Source organism: Microtus ochrogaster, chromosome 17 (genome assembly GCF_000317375.1).
Source record: "Microtus ochrogaster isolate Prairie Vole_2 chromosome 17, MicOch1.0, whole genome shotgun sequence".
Taxonomy (NCBI): Eukaryota; Metazoa; Chordata; class Mammalia; order Rodentia; family Cricetidae; genus Microtus; species Microtus ochrogaster.
The window spans coordinates 567,446-579,612 of record NC_022019.1 but is presented as its reverse complement, the minus strand read 5'-3'; the positions used below and the strand labels follow the sequence as shown (position 1 = coordinate 579,612).

Here is a 12,167-nt window from a genome sequence, read left to right as displayed (position 1 = left end):
AAAAAAATCATACCCAAAAGATGACCTCCATTTTAGTGGCAACAAAATACAAAATTTATTTTCACAACTACAAACAATCATAGGACTTTTCTTCAAAAATGAGAATATTTGTTGTTTTTAGTTTTTTATTGAAAATTTAGATTTAAAAATTTTTATTTTATGTGTATGATTATTTTGAGTGCACATATGCATACACACTGTGTGTGTGCCTGGTGCTCAAAGATGTCAAAAGAAGGCATCAGATCCCCTGGAAGTGAAGTTATGGATGGCTGTGAGCTACCACATGGGTGCTGGGAACCAAACCCAGGTCCTCTGCAAGAGCAACACGTGCTCTTAACCACTGAGCCACCTCTCTAGGTCTAATTTTTGTTTCTTTAAAATTGAATGTTTATGGTTACATACAGAAAACCAGCTCACAGTATGACTTCGGCATTCCCTCACACTTCCAAGCTGGTGACAAGAAATGGAAGTTGTTTTAAAATCTGTTCTTAGAATGTAACAATCATAATAGTCATTTTTTCTTGTTGAGCACAGGGGGAATAAAGAGGGGTTGTTTGAACTACTGTATGACCAACTGTTATCATCTTATTGAAGACGAGTTGCTGTGATCTACGGGGGGCCCTCAGTGAGCATGTTTGTTGCTGATGCTGTTTCTTAGCTCTGGATCGTGTGTGTGTGTGCGTGTGTGTGTGCGTGTGTGTGTGTGTATGGGTGTATGTGTGAATGCAGAGGCCAGAAGACAGACAATTTTGGCTGTCATTCCTTAGTCACCAGCCACGTTGTCTTTTGAGACAAGGTCTTGGTAGGCTGGCCTTCCTGTGAGCTCCAGGGCATCTCTTGTCTCCACTTCCCCAGTGCTAGGATAACAATTATGCTCAACCATACTTAGATTTTTCTTTATCGCCTTCTTGTTTGTTCTGGGATAAAAACCAGATCCTCATGTTTGCAAGGCAAACACTTGACCTACTGCAGTCCACAAAGAAACTCTGACCCAAACATTGCTTTTGCCTTCCAGGAGTGCTGTACAAAGTTCATACTAGCCCTGCCATGTTCCTGAGCACACCCAGAGGGGATCTGAAGAGGGGATCTGACTTAGCACTGGACAAATACCAGAACCATGCAACTAGTAGGCTAGCCACCACCCTGTATGTTTACCGAGCAACAGACAAGGCCCATGTGCTCCCACCACAGAGACGGGCATCTCTTTGAGTTGCTTCGTGCTAAGCCTCCAGTCTTAGGAAGCAAAGCCATTTCATCCACGAAGACATCAGAGTGCTGGAAATAGCAAGCAAACATGTGCATATCACAGAAATTAGATGTATTAATATAGATATTTTTCCTCTAGCGTTTGAGACATTCTGAACATATGACCTTCAGAGACAAATAAATCTGAACGTAAATCAGGGTTCTATTTATATACAACTAACCTTGGAGCCGACTTTCAGCCTTTGGGAATCTGTTTCGTCTTGGTTAAGATGAGGATATTAATACCACCTGGAAAGGTGTTTGTTACCATGACGATGATGACAACCTAAGGTAAGGGACACAAAAGCACCGACCAGCTCAATGCCTGCCATGTGTAGACACAATGTTTCCAGAGGGGACCAATTCTGTTTCCTCCTGTTCGCTGCCAACCATAGATCTTGCTTCTTCACTTCAAAACAAAGTCAATTCATATCCCAAAGCAGTGAGTATAGACACATTTACATCACACAGGTTTTGAAACGTCTGCTATTGGTCATTAAACATGGAACCCACCTGAATTTTTTCATTGGTGACTGCTTTTCTTGAGCTGTGGCTAGATGGCCAGAATAATAGACAGGGAAAAACATAATGTTCCAGTTTGTCGAAAACCATGTCATGAAAAAGGGACAGTAAAAATTCTTGTAAGTAATTTTGACAATTTGCGTGGTTCCAACCCAAGACGATGACACTGAGAAGATGATCAAGAGTCCCCAGACGGCCTTCAGGACCACGGATGTGCAGGACAGGCAGCGAGCCTTGAGTCTGCTTTCTTGGCCACTGCTCTCAGGATGAGTCTGTGTCCCATCATCCCCTGGAAACAGGAGAGGAATACAGATGTGGAGGAGTGGGATGTAAAACAGCAATCACACGTGTTGGCTCCTTTAAGAAGACGTATGCAACTGTGAGCATGACCAGCGTGATTTGAAGAAAACAACGGTCCCCAGCTCATCTCTTGGGTTTGTTTTTTACATTTCTGGATTTTGCTCATTTTTATTTTATAAATATAAAGTGTTTGAATGTATGTCTGTGCCCCATGTGTGTGCAGTGCCAGTGAAGGTTAGAAGAAGCTGTCTAATCCCCAGGAACTAGAGTCAGCCAGTTGGAAGCTACCGTGTGGATGCTGGGAATTGAACCCAGGTCCTCTGGAAGAGCAGCAGCCAGTGCTCTTAATTGTTGAGCCATCTCCAGCACCTCACCCCGAGTTCATCCTCTCTATGAACTTCACTTGACAGGGTCTAGTGTGGATTTGGACCCCACCCAGAAGGTAAAGATGCGCATGCGTGTGGTGTGTGTTATATTATATACATACTTTGCCTTTAAGAAGGTTCCACACCTCAGCTTCTAAAGACCTGTGGTAGGCCTCACATAGTCCCAAGGGACATATGCAGTGGCTGCCCCATAGCAGAAGCTCTAAGAGACATCCGGGGCTCTACCGGGTCTCCTTCTCTTCCTCTCTGTGACTAAGACAGAAACTCCACCATAGACCAAGCTGCTCTTTCAGTTTATGTGGGGGATGAACACAACTGAGTCAAAGCTGCTCTGTACCCACCAACATGAAAGGTCTGAGAAGTGCATGCTTGTTATTATAGTCTTCGGGGATCTTTTACAAACGGGACCAGATGACTCTTAAACTGAAACCGGTGTGGGCCAAGAACAGAGTGAACCGTGACTATACAAAGTCATTTCCCATCTTATAACAGATTACTGTCCAATTGTGTTTCTGAAAACATAGCAGACTTTCTTGAATTTTAACATTTACCAAGAGAATTCAGGAGCACTTTCCCCCTGAAAATCATCCAAACTCTCTGGAGTTGACAGCCATCGTTGCCCTTTCTCTCGATAGAACAAGTAAGTTGGAAATAGATTTGTGTACCTCTCAGCAGCTGAGAAGGAGGACATCCTCCTAGCTGAGATCCCACATGGGAGCTTCCTGCAGGGACACAGAATTGCTGCAAGGTTGTTTTATGTCTCTAGGAACTTAACTGAGACCCAAGACCATACTTGGGGTGCAAGCAGTGATGGGTGTGGCTTTTTTTTTTTTTACCTGGCCTTTCCTTTCCAGAACCTGTCTGGACATGTTCCTACTGCCCGGTGAGCCAAGTCAGACTGACTCCCCATCACACCCTGGGTGGAGGCTTTTAAGAATAATCTTTGAAAGTGAATTCTGAATATAAATGTAAGCACAAAAATCACTCTGGAACTTCTTAGTCTTCTAAATGGTACTGAATTCTTGGGGTTTTGAATAACTGCAGTTTGAAACTGTCATTTCTGAGTTATTTATTTGATAGACTCTTCGGAGACACTCAGATCTCTTTTGTTCCTTGTGTCCCAGGGGTTCAAAGGTGAAAGACTTGACTTTGCATTAGGACACAAGATGACATGGGCCAGTTCATACGGAGATGAGGTTGCGTAGAGCAGAGAAGCAATGTTTTTGGGAGAAACGTCCCCAATGCAGAGACATTGCAGTGAGCAAGGAAGCAGGGTTTAACTAGCTCACTTGACTACGTCCAGATAGGGTCTGCCTTGGCAACAGTTCTGCAAATGTCCTGTGATTTATGCCAAGAGAAGAAGGGAAAATGAAGATGAATGAAGGCATTAGAAAGAGAGACTATTGTGTCAGGAGGCCAGAAAAGAAACGCGAACCAACTCGGTCTAGAGGCTTGGGCGAAGGGTGCTGCAAGTCAGTAGAACTTGAGGTCTTTCTATTCTGAGCACGCTTTCAGTCTAGGCTTTATTCATATAAAATAATCTATTCATAAGTTCAGAGGGCTCCAGAAGGGGCTTTTCATTCCCTTTCCAGCCTCATTTTAAAATTCACTCACTCCCCACTTAAATCTCACAAACTGTCATTTTTATTCATTTAAAACAGTTTCTTAACTCTATGCTTTTGTTTTCTTTAACTAGCCAGTTATTTTTTCTTTTTTTTGTAAGTTATTTTTTTTATTTTTTTAAACAGATTTTCCTTTTTTTAAAAAAATTTATTTATTTATTAAAGATTTCTGTCTCTTCCCTGCCACCACCTCCCATTTCCCTCCCCCTCCCCCAATCAAGTCCCTCCTCCCTCGTCAGCCCAAAGAGCAATCAGGGTTCCCTGCCCTCTGGGAAGTCCAAGGACTGCCCACCTCCATCCAGGTCTAGTAAAGTGAGGATCCAAACTGCCTAGGCTCCCACAAAGCCAGTACGTGCAGTAGGATCAAAAACCCATTGCCTGTACTTGAGTTCTCGGTAGTCCTCATTGTCTGCTATGTTCAGCGAGTCTGGTTTTATCCCAGGCTTTTTCAGACCCAGGCCAGCTGGCCTTGGTGAGTTCCCAATAGAACATTCCCATTGTCTCAGTGTGTGGGTGCACCCCTCGCGGTCCTGAGTTCCTTGCTCATGCTCTCTCTTTCTGCTCCTGATTTGGACCTTGAGATTTCTGTTCGGTGCTCCAATGTGGTTCTCTGTCTCTGTCTCCTTTCATCGCCTGATGAAGGTTAATATTCAGGAGGATGCCTATATGTTTTTCTTTGGGTTCTCCTTATTTAGCTTCTCTAGGATCACTAATTATAGGCTCAATGTCCTTTGTTTATGGCTAGAAACCAAATATGAGTGAGTAAATCCCATGTTCCTCTTTTTGGGTCTGAACTAGCCAGTTATTATGAATGAATATTCTGCTGTTATCTTTACTGCGTTTTGAAATCTGAAGGATTTGGTATGTTGGCGGCACTTGAAGGCTCAGATAGAGGGGGCTTTGTGGATGCAAGCAGAAGAGGCACAGGGAGGGGGTGCGCACTGGAGAAGGAAGTGCCTGCCACAGACAGGTAGGGAGCCCCTAGCCAGGGAACATCCTGTGATGATGTTACCTGGTGAACAAAGTCTCCCTCACAGAGAGAGAACTTTTGCTTTATTCTGTTTGTTTGTTTGTTTGTTTCCTTTCTGGGGAGGTAGATGTGTGGTCATTTGTTGAGAAGATAGGAAATGAGTGTGAACTTGGGGCTTTAGAGCATTATTTGAGACAGGAGACAGGAGATAACGTGTCCAAGACTACAGAATCACAGAGTCTTTAGCAGCATCTGGGTGAATCCAGTTGCATCTAGAAAGCCATGCTTCGCTGGGAAGCTCATGGGTGTGACTGAGATCCCTCTAGTAGCCCAGAGTTAGTGAGTGGTGACCAGACAAAGGACTAAGGTTTCAAGTGAGCAGAAAAGGCTGAACAGTTCATTGCTGCATAGGAACTTGGGAAGACTGAATGGGTGCCAGGGACCAGGAGTCCTGACCAGAACAAAAGCACAGCGTGTGATTTGGCTGGTGTTTTCATTCTCTTTAGACTGGACACAGAATGTTATCACTGGATCCCAGAGCTGAGCTAAACGATGCTGGGTTTGGCATTTGAAGATGAGAAAATGAACTACCTTGTAAATTTCACCAAAGGTTACTGACAGTCTATGATGTAACTTTTTTAACAATAGATTTTTGAGTTTGGTTCTCTATGGCATTGTTTATCCCTAATAAATTGCATGTCTTATGTCCTAACTTCTCCCTCTTCCCATTTGATAAGCCATCCCTGCACCCACGCTCTGTGAAACATCTCTCCTTCCTGTGCCCCAGGCAGCATTTCCATGGCTGTCTAGAAGGTTGCTACAGTATACTGCTCAAGTGGAGGTCACACACGTACCTGCTCTGCTCTGTCTCTCAACCCTGTGTCCACAAACTCCGGAGGGTCCTCGGCTCTGGAGTTCAAGAATAGGAGCAGCAGAGTCTTCGGTAACAGCTAGAGGGGACAGTTGCCTGCTGATGCTGCTGTGGGAACTGGGGCAGTTGGATCCTGGTTTGCATCGAGTGACTGATGATCTGGAGGTACCTGGAAAGACAGAGCACACACCAGTTTGAGAACTTCTGAGCAGAAAAAGTCTGAAGTGTCTTCAAAATCCTTGGCAGTCAAACACATGACCGTGACAGTCTTAAGGAACTCATTTCTACTCTGTGAAGGAACCCCAAGGAAGGACACACATGGAGGGAGGCCCTGGGTCTCTATTTGCTTTGATAGATTCATTCACTGGAGGTGATATTAGAAGACAATGCTTGGGTGGAAACTCGCATTCTAAATTAAAACTGTCCACACAGCCCCACAGTTAGTTTAAGGGGAGCAAAGCATTGTGTCACACTTGCTTTCAACCCCTTTCCTTCCAGTTTGACTGATAAAGTCCAGTTTCACCTGTAGTCTTTATCCAATGTGATAGATGAAAACTCAGCCTTAAGGATCCCCCCTCCCCATTTCCCATTCCTCTTCTCATCAACACAGGATGGACTCCACGGATCTGTGACCAGAACAGCTGTGCAGGAACTGTGCTCAAGATGAGCTTCAACCAACTCGGTTCTTCCACTCCAAATGATACCTTTGGCAGCATGGCAAGATAAACATTGGTGCATTGCTATTGACAAGACTCCAGCCTTCATTTGAATTCCACTAGTTTCATCACTAATGTCCCTTTATAGTTCAGTGTCTCATCTGGGATGCCATGTTACATCCAGTCACCACATCTCCTTAGTTACCTGTGGTCTGCAATGGCTTCTCATTTTCCCTAGTTTTAAATAATTTTGATAGTTTTAAGGTGTGATTATAAATTATTTTGTAGAATTTTCAAGTGATATTTGCCCCTTGGTTTTTTTTTTTCATGATAATGTTAGTGATGTGTTTGGACTATGATGGAGAGATGAGTATCATTTTTTGTTATCAGTCATGTGTGTTACTTGTATGACATCAGTGATGATGCTGACTATGGCCACCTTGTCAAGGTGGGATTTGTTAGGTTTCTTTATTTCCAAAACTGGAGATGACTGCTTCATGGCTCAAACTCCTAGTGTGTTTCTCGGCCTGGCTATGAAGGTTAAGGCTCACTTTTTTAGACTTAATAACTAAAATTCTCCAATAGATGAACTGCCATCAGTTCTCCACAAACCAGACATGAGCCACAGTAGTAGGGACATTAGAGGCCATGTTTTAAAACTATCTAGGCTGGAGAATATTTTTCTGTCTGCAGTGATGGGACTCCGCATGCTCCCAAATTCATTTTGGCTCAACAGATGGATATTAAACATCTATTATTAAGTAGGTTTGTGTCAGGGGCAAAGTCAAACAACAGAAGGATACATAATCCATGCCTACCTGGAGCTCTCAGCTCAGTATTAAAGTTGGATAGGCAACCAATTAGCCATAACCTTATGTGAACTGTGGACCAAGAAGGGAATGAATTCACGTCAAGCATGGAGCGGGGAAATTTCTGTGGCTGCATCAAAAGTGGCCTTGGAGAATGGACAACACATTAGCAGGCAGAGTTCTGAGTTGAAGGTTCGGCTATCTACTTAGAAGAGATTGAATACTGGAATACACGAAGTGTATAGTGTGGGGCCTTCCAGCAAATGCCCAACTCTAAGATTCTGCAATAAGAGTCTACAGAGCATGGGACTCTTGGTTTTCTGCCTCTGCCTGTTTCTGAAAAGGAAGTTCTGCCCAAACTAGATCAAAACAGCAGGTAGTAGTTAAAAGCCCAGGCTGCCTGTATCTGGGGAGATCGGGTAGGAATCTGGGCTCAGCAACATCGATGTGTAGATACCGAGCCCATTGCAACCCTGGGAATCTCCACCCTTCTGTTTCCTCTTCTGTTCAGATTACATGGTTCACAGGAAGTACCAGGGGGTTTAAGAGATGGTGACTAACAATGAGCAGGTGAAAACAGTGACCAATAGTGGAAGTCAAGAACACTGACGTCATGCATTAGAAAGCCACCCTAACTTAGGTTAGGAAAAAGGGGAGTTTTTAGGGTTTAGCAACCCAGAAACAGAATAGCTAAGCCATCCCTGAAGCAGGAACAGCTGGACCCAGCTCTGGTAGCATCTCTTCACAGTGTTAGCTTTCTTTGTAGGGTCTGACTTCATTGCTTCTCAATTATCTGAGGCTTGTCCTGTCTGCAGAAAACAGCGAGTGTCCAGATTTTCATTCTCATAGCTTTAGGTTATGAGTAAAACAATTGGGAGGAAGTCTTTGCATTGTCTGACTTCTTGTCTACTTCCCATGGCTGGTAGTGGGGTATTGTAAAAAGCTCACAGGAAAGACTGGGAAGTGCTAGGCAGGGGTTCCCTGGGGATCTGCTCTAGTGAGTTCAAAGCCAAGGGGAACAAGAGGCTCAGCTGCTGACTGAGCAAGGCAATTGCTTGAGTACTTTGAATGTGATGTGTGGTGTTCTCAGATAAATGGAAAAGTCAAGCAGATGAAGAATAACTAGGAAAGAAGTCTTTGGGAAGCATTGTGAATGAAACACAAAGCAACAGGGCAGTTTCTGTGTGGACAAAGACAATGTGGATGATAACAGGTCAAATTCACCATTACAGTCTCAACCAAGGACTCTACCATCTGCCTTGATATCCCACGGGCACAAAACGTCAATGAAAACTTGGGTCTCACAAACGCTCCTCTGAGCAGATCAGCAAACATCTTTTCCCAGATTATTAGGCAACTACCTTGTGTAGATCTGGTGCTGGGGAGCACCGACCTCCTTCCCTCGCACCCCTTGGATTATGTTATCTACCGCACGCATGCCCATGGTCTACTTGGAACACTAGATTCTTTGGTGGAGGATTCTTCTGACGAAATTTCAAATAATGTGCTGACTGTGGAACTGACTTTCAGATTGGCAAACAATTTTCAGTGGCTGGAAGAGCTGGGATCTTTTTCATGATGGTAGAGTTAACAAAGAACCACAGAAAGCAGAAATAGAATTCTATACTTTTTACTTGTGTTAGTTGATAGTCATAATTACATGACTTTTTTTCTCAGCAAGATATAATAATTCAACAGCACATTAGGTGGAAAGCTTTATTTCATTAAAAAGCAATTTCTGCACTAGAGAGTTGCTTAAAAGTCATACTGCTTCAGGAGACTCAAGTTCAGTTCCCAACGCCAATGTTGGGCAGCTCACAACTGCCTGTAACTCCAGCTCCACAGGTCCCAACACCCTCTTCTGACCTCTGCACGCACCACCACACATATCTACACAAGACTCCAGCACACATGTACAAACATGCAATTAAAAATAAATCTCAAAGATAATTTGTGTTGAATTTCACAGACAGAAGATATTTGACTGTAGCAGGATTACTGTACTGGCGAGGCATTTATAAAAGCTTTCGTGGGGTTAGCCTGAGGTCACCTTGCTCTGAGTTAAACAGATAGTGTTAGAGCAATGGAAGAGTTGTCCCAGGAGGTGCTCCCCATGCAGGTAAGACTACAACTTTTCATTTTCATATATTCTATTTGTTTGTTTGTTTGTTTACTTGCTGTTTGTGTTTATGGTGCTGGCAATCAAATCCAGGACTTTGGGCATAGCAAGCCAATGCTTTAGCTGTGAGCCGCATTCCCAGCTCAGCACTTTGTTCTCTAAGAAACCCAACCGCCCTGCCCCAGCATTATCCACTGTACTTGTTGCACCCCCTCCACCTCTTATAGCTGATGATCTTAGTCATTTTATAAATAAATACCTTGTTAAAACACCTGCTGTTTCTATCGGTGTACTTTTGTAGGTCTTCTTCATTTTATGGTTAGGTTTTTCAAGATTTCTTGATTATCTTATTTCAAATATTAAACATCTAACTAAAAAGTTAGGTTTTCAAGAGATGTATTTGAAAGATTTGGGTACTTGCACATTAAAAACATTTTAATTGATTTTTTTGGCCTAAAATCTGCGTGTGAGAGGAAAAGCAATAGAATAGTCCAACCACACCTATCTTGCGCCTAAAACAGTATTCATTCATTCTGCCTAGAGTAGGATGCTTCTCGTGTATCTACAGTTGACGTTACTACCAAAGACTTAGCTCCACTACTGATTTCTGTGACAGAAAATAAAATGCCTTGCATATACTTAACACCTCCTTGTGATAAGAAGTTTCACACACACGATCTCCAGGTGTTAAAAATGCTGCAGGATTGATTTTACTCTCCCCATTTTACAGATGCCGATGGTGAATCTCCAACAGTTCAAGCACAAATAAACACTTACTCAAAAAGCCCATCTTCTCTAGTAGAGTTTCCAGCTCAGCAAGTCAGTTTTATCAAACCACTTCTATACATGAGAAGCTGGTGATCCTGGAAAAATGACAGAGAACCTTTTCTGCCTGGGCTTAGATTATAGCCATTGGTAGCATAGGGGAGGGTTTGGACAGGATGAGAGACTGAAGAGCTGTCAACATAGGTAAGGCCAGATTCTTACAAGCTAGGCTCCCCTCTGTGAATCACCTGCTTGGTTTGCGTTGGGTGACACTCTAACTTTCTTCTATAGTGACTGGGCCTCTGTTTCCCCTTCCCTGAAGCCTTGATTTCCTTGTGACCTAAACCAGGCTGCTCATTCACACACACAGGGCTTTGAAAGGGACATGCAATTCTCATGCACCTTCTAGTATCACTACTACCCTATTGCAATGTCACCATTGCCCACCAAGCGTGGGAAGCACCTACTGCTGGTTCTAGAAAACCTCTGCTTACAAATCTATTCCTGGAGCTCTTCTGAAATACTTTCCTTTCCAAATGGCCCTATTACATTTGTTGACTGACAGATTTGACAGACCATTAATAATGCAGCCTCGTCATTCATTGTTAGTCCTAACTTCAGTTCGAGAGAAACCTTTGTCTCTTGGCCTGTTTCTTTCTTTCTTTTTTTATTAATTCTTTTTTTTTATTGAGAAAAGGAAAAAAAAACAAGTTTCCACCTCCTCCCAGCCTCCCATTTCCCTCCCTCTCCTCCCATCCTTCCCCCCTCCTCCCATCCTTCTCCCCCTCTCCCCATTCCTCTCCCCCTCCCTCTCCAGCCCAATGGGCAGTCAGGGTTCCCTGCCCTGTGGTAAGTCCTAGGTCCTCCCCTCTCTTGGCCTGTTCTGTGATGGCCTTGTAATCAACATGATTGAGGCCTAAGGTGGGCCAGGCTGTGCCTTAGCCTCTGCTAAATGCAGGGAAGTACAAGAAGGCAAGGCGCTTGCCCTTGTTTTGTTATGGTCCAGGAGGGGAAAAGCCAATTTACAGAAGCAGTTTTTGTAAAGTGAGCTAACTGCCAAGTGGGTGGAAAGCTGCTCTCCAGGAGCCAGTTCACGACAGTCTCTTGCCAGGGCTAATGGTCCACAGAAGTATTCTCCTTTAGGGGTTGGGATTTCAAGCCAGAAGTCTATGTAGCAGTTCACAGAATATTTATGTCTTTTTCATGAGCAGGGGAAGAAAAGGACAGACATTCCTGCCAGGGAGGAGCTAATGGTGTTTACACATGTCAGTCACCTGAGGAGGAAGGCGGGACAGAAGCTGGCAGAGGCAGCTGCTTAGGCAGGTCTTCTGTGGTTTGAGACACAATACAAATAGAACTGTATTGCAGCTCTGCTACTGTGGACAACGGGAGAAGCTAAACAGCCAGCATTGGGCCATATTCATAATCATCATGGCCACCTACACAAACATACTAGGTGGGTGGGCAGAAATTGCTCTTGAATCCCAACCCGTTTGGCAAGTCCCTGTCCGACACACAAACTCTGTCTTGGTTTTGGTTCCTGTTGCTGTGATAAAACTCACTGACAAAGACAACTGAAGGAGAATGGATTGTTTCAGCTCCCAGTCCCAGGTTACAGTCCATCAGGGCAGGGAAGTCAAGTCATTAGGAGCTTGAAGCAGCGAGACTCAGAACTACAGCCAGAAGAAGCTGTAAAGAACCACAAACAGTGGTTGTAAGCTTGCATACTTGGCTTAATTTCTTCACGTCATACAGTCTAGAATCCCTTACCCGGGGAACAGACCTAACACAATTAAGATGGGTTAAGATGGGTTTTTCTTCTTCTTCTTCTTCTTCTTCTTCTTCTTCTTCTTCTTCTTCTTCTTCTTCTTCTTCTTCTTCTTCTTCTTCTTCTTCTTCTTC

At 43.7% G+C, this 12,167-nt stretch overlaps 1 protein-coding gene across 1 annotated transcript in view; it reads right to left on the bottom strand.

Moving 5' to 3' along the window:
- Slc35f4 (solute carrier family 35 member F4) overlaps positions 1-12,167 on the bottom strand; it is a 226,852-nt gene that overhangs the window by 16,387 nt on the left and 198,298 nt on the right. The window contains exons 2-3 of the mRNA XM_026783271.1: positions 5,900-6,085; positions 1,759-2,056 (exon numbers count right to left, since the gene is read on the bottom strand). Coding sequence (XP_026639072.1) covers positions 1,759-2,056; positions 5,900-6,085 — 484 coding nt within the window. The remainder of the gene's footprint in view (positions 1-1,758; positions 2,057-5,899; positions 6,086-12,167) is intronic.